The following is a 20,790-nucleotide window of genomic DNA, read 5'->3' as shown; positions in this document are numbered from 1 at the left end:
TTGCAGCTGTGTCTAATGCCTTCTTTAAACATCCTTCAACCCTTTAAATGCCATATTGAACAACTTACCATTTTTATGGTAAGACGTAGCCTCTGTCCATCTCCCCTCGATCATTATACATACAGTAGCCAACCGAGCCATGCGCTCAGTTTCCAAGCATATTCATCTCACTTTATGACTTAAAATAATCTAGAAACTCCAAAAATATATTAGACACATTTACAACTTTAGATTTGATTAAGTTTATTTAGAGTTTTATATTTTCAAAAGGATTGATATTTTGGTGGGGCACTGCCCCACTTTCAGACGAGCCGCACTTGATGTTATGTCTACAGTGCGTTCAAGTCCTTAATCCGAATTTTAAAAACCTCTTCATCTCTTACAGGTGAAAAATATTTAACAAGAATAATGTCTAATGTGAGAAAGGCCATTGGGTCAAAGTTTCCCCTCTATTGTCTTGGTTTCGGATATGATGTGAGTTTTGATTTCCTAACAAAAATGTCACTGGAAAATAATGGAGTTGCCCGCAGAATATATGAGGATTATGATGCCGATCTACAGCTGCAGGTGCAAAACAGTGAATCATTTGTAAACACACCAACAATGCTGAATTATGCCGTGTATTGAAGCGTATTTAACTCTTTATTTGTTTGGTAGGGCTTTTATGATGAAGTTGCCGTCCCACTCCTAACTGATATTCAACTTAACTACATAGGAGTCTCTTATCTTACCCAGACCAATTTTACCTTGTACTCCAACGGCTCCGAAATTGTGGTATCCGGTAAAATTACAGACAACAATGTGGAGAGCATCAGCACTGAAGTCATCGCAATATCAGTAAGATCCTGGCCTATATCTGTTCACATAGATTTTCTTGCAAAATGACAGATCATATTTAAGCAATTTGACAGAGGTGATGGGTCACTTTGTTTTCAAAGCAGCTTATGAACCCAAGGTGGAAGTGAAATTTGGGATTGCACTTTTTTATTCTTTGGTGCAGAAAGGCAATAAGGTGACGTACCATGATGCTGTAATAACAAAAGATGTAACTGATGTCCTACCTAAAGATTTTATGGAAAGACTGTGGGCCCACCTTAGAGTGAAACAACTTCTGGATAAAGAGTAAGTTGTCCAGACACTAAATTTTAGTTAATGAGAAATGTCTCTCCCCCCTTTCTCTGCAAAGTGAGGCTTTGCGAGTTGGAAATTGGGAAAGGGAATTAATACCTTGTTTACCTGGTGGTTTGAAATGGAGACATGATGGGTTAAGGTAACAAAGTTTTTTTTCAACATTTGTGATTTTCGTGTTATTGCAGAATCTGTTCATTGAGATCACGAAGAAGCATCTCCATGTTTGAGATAGCAGTTTTTGTATATTTAAAAGCGTACATTTTGTGGTTGAAATCGGCTTGTTTTTCCGGAGATTCTAGCGTGCAGTGGGGCCTCATTGTCTGTGTGTATTTACATACTGTATAAGCTTTTGTTTTCGCCTCCACCCCCAAAGGGAACAGCGTGACTACTAAATAAGGATAGTTCACCCAAAAATGAAAATAATGTAATTAATGACTTACCCTTATGTCGTTCTAAACTCAGAAGAGATTTAGTCAGAGAACTTTCTGTCCCTCCATTGAAAATCTATGTACGGTTTCCATGTCCAGAAAGGTCATAAAAACATCATCAAAGTAGTCCATGTGACATCAGTGGGTCAGTTGGAATGTGTTGAAGCATCGAAAATACATTTTGGTCCAAAAATTTGGTCCGCATTTGTGGACAAAAATGGTCATTGGATGATTCACACGTCTGAAACAGACTGGACTTAACTTGTGATCAACACAAAGGTAAAAAGTCCTGTTTATTTTTGCATGTTGTCATCCGGACTTCTGTCACAAAATACTACATATGATGCTAGAAACGGCTTTACAGGGGCATGGCTTAGCTAAATGAGATGTAAATGAGCCCTATTGTCTCTCCCGGCAGGGAAAAGTGTCAACTTTTCTTTCTGTATTTACTCGGTTTGAGTTTTCCTGAGTTCCTAAATTCAAATGACCACAACTTTTCCAAATCTTATCAGATTTCCATGTGTTAGACATCGTTGGAAAGCTTAGAAACTGCACTTTCAAAATATGTGAATAACTAAAAATTCCCGACTTATGTCTCTACTTTCCGTGACTGGTCACATTTACTTAAAGCTATAAACTCATTCATTGCAGAATTGGGGCATCTGGCTAATATAAGATCTGAACGATTGATTAAAAAACTTGTGGATGAAGTCTATGAATCACTACCGCAGACACTAAGGGCTGGTTTCCCAGACAGGGATTATCTTAAACCAGGACTAGGCCTTAGTTTAATTAGGAAATATAACTAGTTTTAACAAACATTACTTGTGTGTATTTTGAGGCAAAACAAAGAGCACTGATGTATTTTAAGATATGTTAGCGCAAGTTGTTTTCAGTTGTGACAGCTCTTACATTTATTTTAGTTTAGGACTGGTCTAATCACTGTCGGAGAAACTGCCCCTAAAGCATTTTGCCAATGACTATGATACTCTTTGTCATTGGGAGGATGGTTGTGATTATATTTTCCCAGTGCTTGATGTTTCCTCAACTGTCGAAGAATGCTTTGGTTTAGAAAATAGTTTTTTTTTCTTTTCTAATGTACTGTTGGGTGTTTTTGAAGAGTTGGACAAAAAAGAGACATATATTTTACTCCATATGAAATCACTGAAAGAAATTAAATCATCAAGGTGGTGAGCAGCCCGTGAAAGGCTGTTGGAGATATTTATATAAATTGCCAATTAATAAAAGAACTGGTGATCTCCAATGTAGATTATACAACAGTTCTTTCTGGTTCTCGAATCTGATTGGCTAAGAGCTATGCGATATTGTGCTGATAACGGCACTGAAACCGCATCACCTTTCGTATCATTCCGCCACCTAGTGAATGGAGGTCCTAAGCAGGCTCATCTCTGAATGGAAAAACACAGACGCGCTGTTTTGAATCACTCTCCGTGTGTCTCATTAGTTTACTAGCTCATAAATCAGTCTGTGAATCCCCAATCGGAAGTAATTATTCTGTCAAAGATCAGCGCTCTTGGATGTTACGTTAAAGTTAATGGGAGAAATGTCTTGTCACATCGTGTGGACGATTAACACTTGGAAAGAGGAATATAAACACTCGTTTTTTTCTGGAGCTATATCTTTTATCAGAACGCGAAAACACCGTGGAAATGCAGGTAAGCACTGCAGCTTTTAAATGTGGACATCGATCATTTACTTTATCGTGGCGTGACTATTAAAACATGTTATGAGATATCGCCACTGGTATATTTATAAGCAGCATGCAAAAACATCTCTCTGACACTTATAAAAAACCATTTTGTATAGTACTGACAGGAACAAAGTTTAATAATAATAATCGAGTGCTCGTATCGCGTTAAGAATAAATGAGAAAGCAATAGTAACGTTATACAAGTATAGTTTTATTAACTTTTACCTCGCGCCAAAACAATAACAACACAAAAGACACTAAATATGAATAAAAAAACAAGAAATAGTTTGATCATGACACCAAATACTGCTGATTTGATCTCATTTTGACGATCATAAACAAACAAGGCCAACATGAGAGCCAGGGTATCTCTGTCAGAGATGTAGCCCAGAGAGGGCGGTGGTCAGCGGGGCGAGTGAACACTCACGTCCGCTCATGCTTTGGTTCTCATTCGTACCGAATCTCAGTAAGCACTCGTTCAAACAGGCGCTATCTTTACTAATCGACTGCAGATTTAAATATAATACATATACATTCTCGACTAAACTAATCTTAAAACTACACTTTGTGACCAAGAAACGGTAATATAAAGAAACGGCTTTTCCGTCCATTGAGTTGTTATGAGCTTCAAAGCAGCCGAAAGTTTTACCTGTCATTCTGGCCGCCCTCAAATCCGTGGCGGAAGAAGTAGTTCTCAAACAAAGAGGCTTTTAAAATAACTCTGTTGTTGTTTTTTAGTTTTCGTTTTTCAAACGTGTGCCGTCGAACTGTTGTATAAAAGCAATATCGCTCTCGGAGTCGTGTGATATAGCTCTATATCATCACGGCTGTGATTGCCTCCGGCACTCGGCCTACGGCCTCGTGCCTCTGGCCTAATCACAGCCGTGATGATATAGAGCTATATCACACTCCTACTCGAGCGATATTGCTTAAATAATCCATGGGGCTATTGCTACCAATAAACATGTTGCCCATATAGATCCTTATCAGAGTGTTGATTTTCCATTTTGCTCCCAAATGAAACATTGATACATTCGTTTTGTGGTTGCTACAGGTTGGGATTTTTGTTCAATTTATCGAAACAATGGTGTTTTCTTTGGGAAGAATGTTTTTCTTTTCCTTTGTTTATTTTTGGACCAAAGTATTCTGTCAATAAGAAACAAAAACAAATGTTGATGAATTTTGTCTTTGGAGTGGCTAAACTTTCTAGATGGCTTTCAAGGAAGAATATAATAAAAAAAAGGTCAAAAGAGGTCTATGAGATTTTGTAGGTTTAAAATAGAGTATGCCTACTATAAATTGATAATAACTTGCAAGCCTTGATAAATGGACCATTGCCAATGTTCTTTGTGATATGGATGATGATGAAAAATTGGTTTTATTTTTTTTATAATTTCTAGAGTGTGTAAGTGTGATGTAGACATTTTAATATTTTGAAATGTTGAAATGTTAATAAATTGATTTTTCTCTCTCTCTCTCTCCCTCTCTCGCTGGGTTCTTCTTGAAAGTCCAAAAGAAGAGGCTCTCAAACTTTCACTCAAATATCAGTTTGTTACACCTCTCACATCTATGTTTGTTACCAGGCCACAGAACTACTGGGTTACACAGAAAGGTAAACTGCCTTATAAATGAAAATCCCTACTCCTATTACATAAATATATAGTTAAATGTTTAAACAATAGTTTTTCCTAACAATTTGGCAAAAAAATACAACTGAATAGAAACCATCAAACTATGATTTAAACAAAATAATCAAATGGTTGTAATAAATATATACACACAACTTTTTAAAAGTTTAGGGTCACTTCAATAAAATGTTTTGCATGATCTTAAAGGGCGATTTGCAGGTAAAATTTTTCAACGAATTTGTGCAATTTGCTTGTTGATAATAAACATTTAAACTGTTATCCATTGTATTTTATGTTGTTGGGTATCACAAAACCCGAAAAAGTATGAAAAAGTACAGCGGTTTGCAATGATTCTCCTTTCCCCCACAACGCACTGTATGACGTCACGCTGGGGAGAGAATTTACCAAAGCTGCATTGAGAGCATTGAGAATGACTATAGAAAGACGAGTAAAGTACAGTTCTGATAGCGCAGATTATAGATAGATAGATAGATAGATAGATAGACAGACAGACAGACAGACAGACAGACAGACAGACAGACAGACAGACAGATGGATAGGCTAGTATAGAGAGATAGGCAGACAGACAGCCAGATAGCATAACGTTAGCATATCTTCGTGTAGAAAGTAAACAAACAATTAACATACTCGTGCATGCTGGCTTGAGGGGGATGATCCTGCCTGAAATGGGTGTAACTTTATGCGATCTTCAGCACAAACGGTTTTGGCAGCATGTCTCTAATCCAGGAAGGTGAGTGAGGCACGTCACATCTGTTCGCGGGGACCAGCGACCCAAACGCACTCACTTTCTTACAACCAGTAGCGGAATGGCAATCGAGAGACTCGGGACGCTCCCGGTGGGTCGATCTGATAATAGTTATACATTTCGAGTTAACACAGTCTGGCGGCGTGATATGCGTCCGGTTCCCGCAGCCCGCTGGTCAAACTGCTCAACCTCTCTGCTAAACAAAGTATATGAAAGTCCTCAACCTGTTCGGCAGGTCCAAACATGTACAGGATTTATAAAAATACGGTGATCAATGAGCGGTTCCTCCTCAAATGGCATAGTCTGTCGTGATGTAAAAAGCCGCTGAACGCCTGTTTATTACAGTATGTATGCGGTCGGATCTGAGTATGCTGCAGCTGCTGACTGCTGCTGCGTATAAAATGATCGTGTGATTCGTTATCGCATAAACAATATAACAAAGCATTCTTTTATTTCACAAAACAATATATTTGAGATATTATTTGATAGACTAGTAAGTGTGGATTAAGGATGTTTAAAAATCTCTAGCCTGGTGGTCAGGACATGAATGGATCAAATCAGCAGATTTGCGAAGTTTTATTTATTTCCACAGATATCATAAATAATAATTATCATGGTAACTTTGCAGTATAACACATTATATATTTACTACGATGTATATATGATTTCCAAATTGTATACGTAAGTATTAAACAGCAATAAATGTCTCATCTATCTCTATGGCTCTGGCTGAGGCTTCCTTCACTTCTCCCCAACGTGACGTCATCGCAGAATTGCGTAAAAAAACCGTTAATACCAAAAACATAAAAAAAGTGGTCTTTAAGACCATTTTTGAGACATTTTAAAAATTATACACATATCTTGAGTGATTTATGTACCCATTAATCGACAGTGGTGGTTAACCTGCAAGACGCACTTTAAAACAACCTGTAAAGTGGGATATATCAAATATTTTGATAAATAGCTTGCAATTACAAAAATGATTGTGCCAACATATTTTCTTTTTACACAGCGAAATGTAAAACCTGTTTTAGAAATGGATGATTTGTACAAAATAATTAAGGAAAAACAGCCAATAAGAGCCCAGAATAGATATGATCTACTTAAATACTGTTTAAAAAACATCTCCACTTTTTTGAAAATATACTAATTTTCCAGCTCCCATAGAGTTAAATATTAGATTTTTACCATTTTGGAATCCATTCAGCCGATCTCTGGGTCTGGCAGTATCACTTTTAGCATAGCTTATCATAATCCATTGAATCTGATTAGACCAATAGCATCGTGCTAAAAAATAGCCAGAGTTTCGATATTTTTCCTATTTAAAACTTGACTCTTTTGTAGTTAGATTGTATAACGTGAAACATGTTTAATTTTAAATGAATAGGCTATAATATCTAAAATTAGCAATAATATGCTTGCTTTGGTTTGATTAAACACATCTTAGGGGCCCGTGACCTTGTGCTACGCCCCTGCACCTGTTGTTTGCCGTAGTGACGTGTGTCGTGATTCCTTTTTTTATCGCGAATGAAGTGAATTAGATGGTGAATTTGATAAAAACAAACTTTTTAATAAAAAGTTGTAACCAGAAACATTTTATATTTAATATTTTAATAGCTGCTTAGCCTATACTGTATGCCCAACAATAACGGGAAACAAGCCTACATTAATAAAATACCAATAGAGTTTATTATTTTCATTTTTTATTTTAATTACACGAAACAATATAACATATGCATGCATATAAACGTGTTTTACCTGTAAGAAAAACAAGAATTTATAATGTTTATTAGTGGAACTGAAGGTTGGATTAAACTTGAAACACACGTGATCGTTGTCATCAGTGAGGGGACCAATCACGAAGTGCTGTGTCGTCGTCACAACTGCACATTTGTGTTATCTCATAGTTTTTTATGAGAACACTAGTACACCGCTAGAATTCATTTCTAAAATATTGTTTTCATTATATAATTATGGGGTATGAGAATAGATTAATGAAAAAAAAGAACTTAATCGATTGTAGTATCAGGCTGCAACATATAACAGAACGGATCAGAAAAGTGTAGAGGGTCTGAATACTTTTGGAATGCAATGTATATCACCATAGCATACCACATAAATATATATAAACACATTCTTACTTTTCATTTTTATACAGTAGGAAGCCAGAGTATACATTCAGGAGCACCAAGTTTAACATGTGACATGCTTTGGTTGACACCTAGTGACTGTGAAGGTAAGTAATGAAACGACAACCTTACAGTAATATGAATGTAAGTCATATTGTAGATAAAGAAAATTTCTTTTATAATTCGCTTACAGCTATAGTGCTTAAACAGAATACATAATGTTATTACATTTGTAATTTTTTATATACAGAAGGAATTCCTTTAGATTTCCCAAGAAGTCCAGGTATGCCCCCCAAATGTTTGCTTTGTTTAAGTAAACCTCTGTAGTATTGTTTATTATTTAATTATTTTTTCTTTCATTATTTTCTTTGGTAAAGGAAAATCTATAGTATGTCTTAAAATCCAAAGCAATACATTACTTGGATTTTCATTTGTTGTACTTTCTGTTTGCTTTAGTCAGCCATGATGACTATGATTTTCACCTCAAAAGGCCCGTGTTTCATGCTTCATTTTATTTTGCAGGTACATTACAACTTTTTTTAATGCAATAATTTATTTTATGTGATATTATTTTATTTCATTTTATTTAAATGGCTGTGTTGTCCTAGCTGGATTTAACAGTAATCGTTTCATGCTGCCTGCTGATGGTCAGTCTAAACCACTTTGTTTTGATGTTCTTCTTCATCACAAACTCAGACTGTTGGAGGATTCCTCTAGAGGTCAGACAACAGTATTTTTTCCACTACGTGCCAACCTTTATTAATCAAATGCATGTTTGTTTTTTAATGTTTCATGGCTTTTTCTATGCATCCATAGAGTTTTATATGAATGGAGAATCCCAGACAACTGAAACAGGATTTTCTAAAATTGCCTTTCATTATAAAAAGACCCATAATCTCACAATAACCACAAACTCCATCAGTTACCGTAATGACAAGGACAATGTTGACTTACTGTGGGGCCAGAACTTTGCCCTATCTTACACTGATGGGTAAATACTGTGGCAGTTTTTTGCCTATATTACAAAAAAATTATATAAATGAACCATGGTTTTACTATGGTGACCTAGGGTGACCAGATTTCTCAGAGTGGAATATGGGACAGACAAAGGACCCACAGACCCACAACTCCCAATGAACACAAACAAGTAGTTTACACTTGATAATATTATTAACTATGTAAAAAAATATGTAGACTTACTGTATATAAAATTGCAGATTTAGTGCGAGCAGAAGAAAATTTTGGATCATACAATTTCTTAATTAATTTTGCAGTGCAGTCAGCTGACCAAAAACTGTGCCCATGAATAACAGAATGATATGCAAAAATTCACTGACATTTGGAATAGCACACTTACTTTTAGCAGTGTCCATGTGTTTTTTTGTGTGCATTTGCTGCGTAATGTCGGCGCGGCCTCCGTGAGCAATGGAAAAGCGAGCGCCGCAAATGTTGCATCTTAATTTGCTTGCATCTGATAGTGACTCTCTTTTGAGAAATTTAAACTATTTTTGAAGATCCTCATTAAATGTACACGCATGCGTCTTTGACATCTTTGCACCCGAGTCAAGCTCCTCCGTGCTCTCTACTACACTTAACTGCAGGTGACGTCGGATTCCGCTCACCAACATCAAGTTGATTTAGGGAATTGTGATTGGATGGTACTTTTGTTCTCTAAAATATACTATAATGCGATTTGCTTTTACTTTTTATTTTTATAGGGCTATTTTCATATGAGAGGAGACTTCAAGTACTCACGCTATCACTCAGCAAAAAAATAAATAAAAATAAAACAATAATTATTATTATTAATGAAATACGGGACAAAATATGATTTTTTCATAATAAGTCGGGACACTAAAATTAGAGTTGAAATACGGGACTGTCCTGGGAAAAACTGGACGTCTGGTCACCCTATGTGACCATAATTCAGCTATTTGCAGATAGCATATTTAAACCATGACACAATGGTATGCAGAAAAAAAAACTGTATTACAGGCTAGTAACACCATGGTTATTTTTCATGCATTTCCTATAATCAAAAGAAAAGTTCACTAATGAGTTATTCTGTATCAACAGTGTGGATCTGATCCTAACGCACAATAAAATCGATGTTAGCATGGGGGATTTCAGTGTCTCCGTTCTTCTTCATAAGAATGAAGGGCGTGTGTATCTGTGGCCTGCTGTTCAACAATATCCACAAGATGGCAGCCCAACAGGCATTTTTGGTAAGATTCACCTTTTTATGAGAATAAAATTTTTGGGACACTCTTATTTACTGACCTGGAAACAAATCACAATATCAGTTGATAATATTACAGGCAAATACAATATTTCATATGAAAAGGCTCATGAATTCAACAATCCAACTCTAAAGATTATGGACAAGAATGTGAATGTAAGATGGTAAGTGATAAAAATACACACAGGCTAATTGAATTTCCTGAAAGTTAAGATTTTAAACACCATGGAATTAAATTGCTGTTAGAAAAAATGGTAAAAAAATTGTCCCAAGCTGTCACTGGGCCTGTACCCTAAATATCCTAATTTAGGTGATATGTACCTTTTGAACCTTTTAAACTAATGTTTAACTCTGATGTACTAATATTAAGTTTTGGGTGTACATGTGTACATTTTGAAAGGGTCCTGCCACAAATAACAGTTTGGGAAGATTTTTTTGAAGATTTTTTTCTAGCATTTTGTTTTAAAATGTGTGCAGGGCACATGCCATAGACAGCCATTAATATAATACCAGGAATTGGTCATTTACAAGTGATTTTACAGTAAGGGGTGGGCAGGGTTGTCAAGTCCACGGTTTCCCGTGTTAGCTGTTGCAGTCTGTTTTTTACGTCTGTGGGTTGAAGGTACCCTAATATTGTGATATGTAGGCCCAGGAAGGCAAATTTTAGCAGATGTGCAGAAAACCCTGGATAATTTCAAGATTGGGCTAGTTTGAATAGTAATTGGGGGGGGGGACCTGGCAACCTTGAGGGTATATTATCATTCAGAGCATTGGACAAAACTCTGTGTAGTGCAGGAAGAGTCATCAGTTTAAAAAGTATGTGTAAAAACCACAAAACACTTGATTTCATAATATTTTTTTAAGATATGTGCTGTGTTTTCAGAGCATAATGTCCTGTATTTGTTTCTGTATTTAATGTATTTAATTAAACTTGTGTCCATTTATTGTATAGGGTCTATCTGAAAGACTCCACAAAGCATTCAACTCCTAATGTCCATTGTTGGCTTGTGCCGTTCGATGATGTGATGAACAGAAACATTTCTGATTTTATTGTTACTCAGATATAGAGTTCAAAGCAAAAAAAGTGTCATCTGATATATTTTGATGGTTCATTTATTCTTTCAAGTAAATGCTTAAGTGGTTGAATCACCAAATGTAATAAAGCACATTTCAAGTAACATACAATTTGCATTTACTACTAAGTGGAGTGTGGCTTACATTTGGTTTTAAAAAAATGATCTGTCAATACATTTTTTAATAGATACTTTTGAGTAATGCATGCTGGATAGAACCAATTGTTGGGTTTAAAAAAAATTTATGCTGGGATGTTTCAATCCATGTTTGGGAAACACACTGTTAAACGTGAAAAGTTGGATTAACTAAAAAATTACTTAAAATGGTAACATTTTGGTAATTTAAGTTGAAAAAAAAACAGTTTCAAACTAAAGTAATTTTTTTAAGTTGATCCAACTTTTCACTTTTTACATTGCAGCAACCCAGCATATGTGTATTTAAAACCCAACAGTTGGTTCTGTCCAATATTTATCCAATTATTGGTTATATGCCGTACAATATAAACTGCATGCAGTCTTAAATACAGACTTACTGTAAATTTGGCATTGGTACAATAAAAAATATTTTTGATCTTACATTTTTAAGTTTAATCAACTAGGATTTACAAGTCATTTCAACTAGCTTGACTAGTGATGAGTCGCTGTAACTTACAGTAATAAATAAAAGTTACATTTGCTTTAGTTATGTCAACTTTATTTATAAGATACAGCAACTCATCACTAGTCAGTACAGTTAAAATGACTTGTTGATTAAACTTAAAAATATAAGTTTTAATTTAAGTGCAAAAAGATTTTTTACAGTTGTAATAAGATAATTTTGTAAACAAATTAAAAATACTAGAATATGGACCTACATTTTTAATGTATTTAATCTAGTGCTGGGCAAAGATTAACCGTGATTAATTGCATACAAAATAAAAGTGATTTTTAGCATATTATATTGTGTGTGTGTGTGTGATGCATGTAATGATTATGTATGTACACTGTAAAAAATACTTTGCTGCCTTAAATTTTTTTGTTGAATCATTTCGGATTTACAAGTCATTTTAACTTACTATTATTTATCTTGACAAGAGATGAGTTGTTATAACTACAGGTGAGTTAGTTGTTATAACTTATAAAATTAAGTTGACTTTTCTCAACTATATTTTATAAGTTGTGACAACTCATCTCTGTTGACATGACTTGTAAATCTGAGTTGATTAAACAAAAAATGTTAAGGCAGCAAAGTATTTTTTACAGTGTAAAAATACACATGTATGTATTTAAAAAACATTTGCATGTGCATATATATTTATTTATATTTTTATATATTCTATATTATAATATTACAGTATTAATATCAGTACTCTACGGGGCGGTTTCCCAGACAGGGATTAGACTAGTCCTAGACTAAAGTAAATGTAAAAGCTGTCCAAACCCAAAACATCTTGCACTGACATATCTTAAAATACATCAGTGCCTTTTGTTTTGCATCAAAATGCACATAAGTAATGTTTTTAGTAAGACATGTTTGTTCAAACTAGTTATATTTCCCAATTAAACTCAGGTCTAGTCCTGGCTTAAACTAATCCCTGTTCGGGAAACCGCACCTTAATGTACATGTAGGATATAACCATATTGCCAATTTTGGGTTTGCAAACTGAAACAAAAGTATTTCTTTTGGTGAGTTTCACATTAAACTCTGAGTACTGCACCCCTTGTGATAAACAAAAAAACATTTGGATCTGCAGTTGTATTGACACAAAATATTTAAAATATGTACAAAGTAACAGTGTATTCTAACCAATTCAATATAACTGAAGCAGTTAATGTGTATTAGTCTCTGTAAAACGGTAGAAAAAGAGGTCACTGGGCGTGGAACCCTTTCAAAAAGTGCACTTTTGTACCTAAAAGGTGCATATTAGAGGCCATATTGGCTCCTTATTAGGACATTTTTATTACGGTGACATTTTTTGTACTTTTACCTGACAGTGTAAAATAGTCTCAACTTTTTTAAGCTTTCATGTCATCCCTTATACTTAAATAATAAAAAAATTATCTGTTAACACTTACAGATTCAGGTTTGTAAACAACTTTTTATGAAAGGGATAAAATATTATCTCTGCTTTTACAACATTCTTGACCCAGATTTATTAGTTCCTTCCTGAATTTTTCTGACATAAAAACATATAGAATAGGATTGGCCACAGTAGACGAGGTTGCCATGATGCGAGCGAAGGTAGCAAAAGGTCCCAAGCGAGGTAAAGTTGCATCACTCTCAGTTATCTGGGCAAACATTAAACCATATGAAGGCAGCCAGCACAATGCAAATGCCAGCACTAACATAGCTGATGTTTGGGTTACCTTCACATGATATTGTTCCAAACGGTCCGCCTGGCTTATTCGGCTCTGTCTGGTCTTTTTAAGGAAATGGTAGATCTTGGCATAGGCTATTACAATGATCCCAAGTGGAAAGGCAAAGGCCAGTAGAAAGTGACACACTCCATATGCCAATTGGCCTTTATCGGATAGGAAATTAAAACATGCCAGGTCCTCACGGGCTTCAGGCCCTGAAATCACCATCCGCCATGCAAACTGAGGCGATGCAAGGACTATAGCAGGTATCCACAATGCACCAGCTATTATTTTCAATCGGCCTTCTCTGCGCCATCGATACGCTTTTGATGGGTGCACCACAATGAGGAACCGACCAAACGCCAAAGCAGCCAGTGTGAAGGCACTGGCAGAGGTACACATCGCACTTAGGAAGCTCACAGATTTACACATGAAGCTCCCAAAGGGCCAGTGGTGGGTCGCAATTGCAACCGTGTGATAAGGAAGGCAGGAAAGCAGCAGAAGGTCGGCCACACTTAATGACAGAAGAAGAACATCGGTTCCGTTTGCATTTGTTTCTTGTATTCCTCCTGTCCTGCCTCCATTAGTCTGTCCACGTCCTTTGCGCATGGTACGACAGATGATGATAAGAACCAATATGTGTCCTACCACACCAGTCACTAGGATGAAGGTATCAAATATGGGTACTAACACTTGCTCAACATCATTTGGTCCATGAACAGAATTGTTGTCCAACTTGCTGGAGGGGTTTACCATAATGGTGTGTCCAGAAGTATTGTACATGTAACACAATGTTATGTGTTATTCATCTTGTGTCTCTATAAATAGTTTCTGGATTGTTTTGAAAGCACTATACATATTCACGAAGTGATCACCAAACACTGTGCGAAAGTAAGAACCTAAAAATATAAAAAAACGATAATTAAATTTTGATCTTGATCATCTGATCTTGATTTAATAAAATGGTAAAGATTTTAAGGGAGTTCTCAAATGAAAGGTTGGTAAACTACTCTAAATGTGGAACAGATAATTTTAGTTGCTTGTTTATAACTTAAACTGATCAAGATTACAAACTGGTAACACTTTTCAGTTAGGTTATTGTTCATTCATGATAGCTAAGGCATTTAATTAATGTTTACAAATACCACCTTATTGTAAGGTGTTACCGCTTCAATAAACTGATCGAGATCATAAACTGATTTAATAAAACAATCGAGATCATGAACTGACTTAATAAACCGATGGAGATCATGAACTGATTTAATAAACTGATCGAGATCATGAACTGACTTAATAAACCGATGGAGATCATGAACTGATTTAATAAACTGATCGAGATCATGAACTGATTTAATAAACCGATCGAGATCACGAACTGATTTAATAAACCCATCAAGATCACAAACTGATTCAATAAACCGATCGAGATCATGAACTGATTTAATAAACCAATCAAGATCACAAACTGATTCAATAAACAGATCAATATCATGAACTGATTTAATAAACCGATCGAGTTCATGAACTGATTTAATAAACCAATCAAGATCATGAACTGATTTAATAAACTGATCGAGATCATGAACTGATTTAATAAACCGATCGAGATCATGAACTGATTTAATTAACCGATCGAGATCATGAACTGATTTAATAAACCGATCGAGTTCATGAACTGATTTAATAAATCAATCAAGATCACAAACTGATTCAATAAACCGACTGAGATCATGAACTGATTTAATAAACTAATCGAGATCATGAACTGATTTAATTAACCGATCGAGATCATGAACTGATTTAATTAACCGATCGAGATCATGAACTGATTTAATAAACCGATCGAGATCATGAACTGATTTAATAAACCAATTAAGAAAAATTATTTAATAAACAGATCGAGATCATGAACTGGTTTAATAAACCAATCGAGTTCATGAATTGATGTAATAAACCGATTGAGATCATGAACTTGGTTAATAAACCGAACGAGATCATGAACTGATTTAATAAACCGATTGAGATCATGAACTGATTTAATAAACTGATCAAGTTCATGAACTGATTTAATAAATCGATTAGGTAAACTGATTTAATAAACAGATCGAGATCATGAACTGATTTAATAAACCAATCAAGATTATGAACTGATTAAATAAACAGATCGAGATCATGAAATGATTTAATAAACCAATCAAGATTATGAACTGATTTAATATAGCAATCAAGATTATAAACTGATTTAATAAACCTAGCAAGATTATAAACCAATTTGATAAAGCAATCAAGATTTAAGCAAATAATATGTGCAATGTGTTCAAGATAAAAAAATGAAATTCCTATTAAAATCAGGTTTTTACTCATAGTAGTAAATTTTATATCTATAGTCTTTGATCAAATTAAATAATATCCAGCATTGTGGTCATGAAGTTATACCTGATTGGGCTAAGGGAGTCTTCAAAAGTATGTTTGGTAAACTGCTCTAAATGTTGTACAAATACTTTTAGTTGCTTGTTTATAACTTAAACTTAGCAGGTTTTCCTGCTATTACAAAACATTAAAATGATTTAAACCCAACTAAACAGTGTACATTTTATGCATTATTTGTGAAATCCAGGCTAAAGTCTTATAATCTAATTGTGATATTCAATCATTGATTTTACTTTAATTTCAATCTTTGACATGAACTCAGCTCAGTATTATGAGTTATGAGTTTATGTAGAAAACAGTAAGTCGCAAAAATGACTTCACAATATTACATAGTAGTAGTAATCCAGTTATGTTGGTATAATAGTCTGGAATGCTGTTATCATCAGTTAATGATTACAGCAAGACTCAGAGCAACATCAGAAACACCTGGTTAAATTCTCTCAAGAGAAAGAAAAAAATGTTTTCATTAATAATTCATAAATAATTAAAATGATGGCAAATGTACTTGCCTGCATGTGATCGCAGATCTAGTCGAGGAATTTCCTGACTTTTCTTGAATTTGAGAAAGATAATCCATTTAGATCTTCAAACTCCAGAGTATCAGTCCACTTGAACGTTTAAGGTAACATTTGAGTTTGAGTATGAGTGTCATACTGTGCTTTAAACCAAGATCTACAGTAGTTTAATAGTGGGAGAGGCGAGGCAAGGCAAATGGCCTTTGACCTTAATGACGCATGGATTTACACAAGGAGCTTTGTTTAACTTCTCACTTAGTGAATTGTCAGTGTCGGTCAATCGATAAGACCTTCCAAAAACAAGGTTGCTCACTGCTCTGTATACTTTCTTTGAGTTTCTGTACTTTTTCCCAGCCTGCATGAGAGTTCGATATTATAAAAGCCTACAATGAAACTGTGGTAAAATCAGATTTTTCTTCATATATTTTAATGCTAATACAGAGATTTTCAGTCAAATACACAGAATCGAAGTTGAAGTCTTTGGACCGAGATATACAGTAGGTGTTTTTTACAGGTCATAAACTCAAGTTTACAGTGCAAATCAGTATAAAACATAGGGGCAAAGGACAGAGCACTGAGATAATGTCACATATATCATTTAGTCTGTGTATCTGCAGACTCAAACACAACGTCAAATGCTAAACTTTAATTCATGAATCACTATGATTTGATTTATAATTAATAATCCTTATATAATTCTGTAAGAAGGGGTGATATTGTTAATACATAAATGATGTCTTATATATGTTTTATATCCAAGTCATGCATATTTTGGCCTACTACAAAAAGTACAAGTACTGTAGTATATGAAGAGTTCAGATGCACAACTGTTTATTATTCATACTCTTAATGGAGTCTGCCAACAAACTTTATTTCTGAATGACCTGCGGCTGGGATAAAGTAGTATTTGAAGAATGTATAATACGTGTAGAGAACATTAATATCATTATCTCATTATTGGCAGAGGTGGCTTTTGTATTTGAGCTCCTCATATTTAACCAATATAAACCTATATAATATTGCTAGAGATTTACAGTAGAACATCTATAAAACTCCAGCAAACATCACACAGATGGCTGCGGCACATTATTGCTTTGTAGATTTTATTGTTATTTTGTGAATACAGTAAAATATGTGTCCAACTGCAAGAGGCATTGGTTTGACTTCAGTGAAGACAGATAAGCACATGGATAAAATCAAGCAGATTTTTGAGAAGCAAAGAGGCAAATGGTTAAGGTATGCTCTTTATTATATCACATACACATGCTGTGAACTCTACAGGTGAGTAACAGTAAAATCAGAAATCTCTCCGTTCATCACAGCCTGGAACGGCACAACCCAACATCTGACGACTGGAGCTGAAGGAAATCTGTAGTCTGGCATTTCATCCCTATTAGCAGATACATTTTTCTATTAGATAAATGAATGACATCATATAAAAACACTTGAATATTTATATGTACCATGACGCTTTCACATCATTGTCCATTATCTTTAGAGTTGACCCTTGAATCTCCTCATACGAAATTTTGTCTTTTCCTTAAATATTATCCACAGATATTGTGATTACATCACAGACATTTTGGTTATATTCATACATGTTGTGTTTGGATGTTAATTTGTAATTATTTACACAGTTTGTTACTTTCTTACCTAAAATACCTGCCAAAGTGACATCTTTTGGTTGTTGCCAAACCGCAGGCCAAAGAAACACATCCCCACGTTTCTTATGAAGTACAATAACAACACGGATACTTCCAATCGTAACATCCATTTCATTGTCCCGCAGAATCAATATGATACTGTTGAGATAAAGTAATTATAATACAGAAAACTGAATATTTAGTAAAACACTTATTTTGGTGTAACTGCTATTTACCCCTCTTGATGATGATGAGTAGGTTCCTGGCCCCACAGATACTGAACATTATTCTGGCCATCATTATAATTAATAGAGTTTGTATTTATTGTCAGCTGATGGTTTGTTTTGTAATGAATGATGATTTGTTGGAATCCAGTTTTAGATCCCCTAGACTTTCCATTCATAGAGAACCCTAAGACGAACACAAAATACCACAGTAAAGATAAGTTGTTGTGCTCATGTTTAACCCTAATATTTGGTGGATCTAATGATTGGTAAAAAAAAACATGTAAGGTATTGACCATGTTAGCATCAGTAGCTGGTATTTTTTTAAGCATTTTGTTTTCCGATTTGCATTCACAAAACATTACAAATGCAAATTAAGCGTGGCGTTTTCAATATGCAAGATGCTTTTTGTCATTAAAACAGAGCTTATCTTAATTAACCTGTGCATATAGCTAAGTTAAGTATCACACTTAACCCTATTAATAATAATATCTATTATAATTATTATTATATAATAGTTATAACTATTTTTTATAAACCGATCAAAATTATAAACTGATTTAATAAACTGATCATGAACTGATTTTATAAACTGATCGAGATCATGAACTGATTTAATAAACCAATTAATAAACTGATTTAATAAATCGATCAAGATCGTGAACTGATTTAGTAACTGATTGAGATCATGAACTGATTTAATAAACTGATCGAGATCATAAATTAATTTAATAAACCGATCAAGATCATGAATTGATTTAATAAACCGATCAAGATCATGGACTGATTTAATAAACCGATCAAGATCATGAACTGATTTAATAAACTAGTATCACACTTAACCCTAATAATAATAATTTTAATAATAACTACTATTATTATTATTATATAATAGTTATAACTATTAACCGATATAGAAAAATTACCCATTTCATTCATGAAAGAGATACTAGATATAAAGAGTTTGGATTCAAAACGCAATAAATCCATTTTGACTGATTTCGGTAAAAATGTGTTTTCTATACCAAGAAAGTGACAAGTTGACAAACACTATTTTCTGTTACAAACTTTTACATAGCATCATTAGGTTATAATAACATTAAAAATTCAAGTAAATAATTTGATTTTCAAAATGCAATAAATCCATTAAAAATTTTTTTCAAAATGCTATAAATCTATTAAATCAATATATAAATGTTCATTCATCTTTGCCATGTTAAATTAATTTTGTTGACTAGTGGTTGTATACACTGATTAAAAAAAATAAACATTAATGTCATTAATCAAAACTTAATTTGTCATATTAAGAACACTGTCATTGCTGCTGTCATCCTTGGGACATCGTCGCGGAACTTTTTTTGACAGTGATCAACTTAAAAATTTTTTGTCCTGCTCGATTTTTGTTGACTTTGAGTAAAATAATGTAAGGTTTTTCATAAGATCCCCTGGAGTCTATGTGTTAGCATGACTGAAGCTTGATGCTGTCGAGTGAGAACAAGCAACAGCCTGCATTCTCATTTTCTCCATCACAGAAAACCACCACAGGTTTATCAATGCCAACAAAAGTATTATTTTGTTTTTGTTTGTATGTTGATCATGAAGTATAAAGTAGACGAGGAAAACTAGGATTCTGTGTGTATTCAACACGCCACCATTGTTGTTTACAGTGCGTGGAATGGTGCGCTGTGATTTGTTGAGCGGATTTATTGTTTTCTGCAGTGAAGGAAAACTGGCGTTGATCATGTTTTGGGAAAAAAGGGAGAAAAGAGGACAGAATAACACATCGAATATCGGACTTTGCGTAAAATTAAGAATTAAACGAATAGTCTACTCATTTTCAATATTAAACTATGTTATTACCTTAACTAAGAAGAGTTGATACATCCCTCTATCATCTGTGTGCGTGCACATAAGCGCTGGAGCGCGCTGCGACACTTCGATAGCATTTAGCTTAGCCCCATTCATTCAATGGTACCACTCAGAGATAAAGTGACCAAACACATCAACGTTTTTCCTATTTAAGACGAGTAGTTATACGAGCAAGTTTGGTGGTACAAAATAAAACGTAGCGCTTTTCTAAGCGGATTTAATAGAGGAACTATATTGTATGGCGGAACAGCACTTTTGGGAGTACTTCAACTCGCCTGAAAAATCCGCTCCCCTTCTCCCTCTCATAATGGGAGAGGGAGGGTGTTACTGCGCCGAGTCGAAGTACTCCCAAAAGTGCTGTTCCGCCATACAATATAGTTCCTCTTTTAAATCCGCTTAGAAAAGCGCTACGTTTTATTTTGTACCACCAAACTTGCTCGTATAACTACTCGTCTTAAATAGGAAAAACGTTGATGTGTTTGGTCACTTCTAACTTTATCTCTGAGTGGTACCATTGAATGAATGGGGCTAAGCTAAATGCTATCGAAGTGTCGCAGCGCGCTCCAGCGCTTACGTGCACGCACTAAGATGATAGAGGGATGTATCAACTCTTCTTAGTTAAGGTAATAACATATTTTAATATTAAAAATGAATAGACTATTCCTTT

At 34.6% G+C, this 20,790-nt stretch overlaps 3 protein-coding genes and 1 long non-coding RNA gene across 9 annotated transcripts in view; 1 reads left to right on the top strand and 3 right to left on the bottom strand.

The window, feature by feature from the left end:
* LOC135718713 (inter-alpha-trypsin inhibitor heavy chain H3-like) overlaps positions 1-12,043 on the top strand; it is a 32,339-nt gene extending 20,296 nt beyond the window's left edge. For both annotated transcript variants that reach the window (XM_073811841.1, XM_073811842.1), the window contains exons 11-22: positions 386-567; positions 658-837; positions 1,001-1,122; positions 4,779-4,882; positions 7,823-7,900; positions 8,044-8,076; positions 8,250-8,315; positions 8,402-8,512; positions 8,610-8,784; positions 9,870-10,018; positions 10,112-10,196; positions 10,985-12,043. In XM_073811841.1, the coding sequence (XP_073667942.1) occupies positions 386-567; positions 658-837; positions 1,001-1,122; positions 4,779-4,882; positions 7,823-7,900; positions 8,044-8,076; positions 8,250-8,315; positions 8,402-8,512; positions 8,610-8,784; positions 9,870-10,018; positions 10,112-10,196; positions 10,985-11,099 (1,400 nt within the window). In that variant the 3' untranslated portion in view covers positions 11,100-12,043. The remainder of the gene's footprint in view (positions 1-385; positions 568-657; positions 838-1,000; positions 1,123-4,778; positions 4,883-7,822; positions 7,901-8,043; positions 8,077-8,249; positions 8,316-8,401; positions 8,513-8,609; positions 8,785-9,869; positions 10,019-10,111; positions 10,197-10,984) is intronic.
* The window catches only part of LOC135718705 (inter-alpha-trypsin inhibitor heavy chain H3-like), a 68,884-nt gene that overhangs the window by 7,227 nt on the left and 40,867 nt on the right, over positions 1-20,790 (bottom strand). For 3 of the 5 annotated variants that reach the window (XM_065240871.2, XM_073811838.1, XM_073811839.1), the window contains 4 exons: positions 18,267-18,441; positions 18,041-18,189; positions 17,851-17,926; positions 17,619-17,777 (listed from right to left, as the gene is read on the bottom strand). In XM_065240871.2, the coding sequence (XP_065096943.1) occupies positions 17,663-17,777; positions 17,851-17,926; positions 18,041-18,189; positions 18,267-18,441 (515 nt within the window). In that variant the 3' untranslated portion in view covers positions 17,619-17,662. Of the gene's footprint in view, positions 1-17,618; positions 17,778-17,850; positions 17,927-18,040; positions 18,190-18,266; positions 18,442-20,790 lie in introns of those variants that run through there. The other 2 variants (XM_073811837.1, XM_073811840.1) reach the window with 2 other exon arrangements.
* Positions 2,190-7,914, bottom strand: LOC141280735 (uncharacterized). Its single transcript, XR_012335066.1, has 2 exons — positions 7,821-7,914; positions 2,190-4,862 (listed from the first exon to the last, which is right to left on the bottom strand). It is a non-coding gene; the product is annotated as an uncharacterized lncRNA (long non-coding RNA).
* On the bottom strand, positions 12,176-16,540 carry LOC135718715 (somatostatin receptor type 2-like). The gene is made up of 2 exons (XM_065240924.2): positions 16,382-16,540; positions 12,176-14,341 (listed from the first exon to the last, which is right to left on the bottom strand). Exon 2 carries the CDS (start codon positions 14,223-14,225, stop codon positions 13,185-13,187), a length of 1,041 nt encoding a protein of 346 aa, XP_065096996.1. The 5' UTR covers positions 14,226-14,341; positions 16,382-16,540; the 3' UTR covers positions 12,176-13,184.

This window comes from Paramisgurnus dabryanus, chromosome 14 (assembly GCF_030506205.2).
Source record: "Paramisgurnus dabryanus chromosome 14, PD_genome_1.1, whole genome shotgun sequence".
NCBI lineage: Eukaryota > Metazoa > Chordata > Actinopteri > Cypriniformes > Cobitidae > Paramisgurnus > Paramisgurnus dabryanus.
The sequence above is the reverse complement of the archived record's forward strand: the minus strand, read 5'-3'. Positions and strand labels throughout refer to the sequence as shown.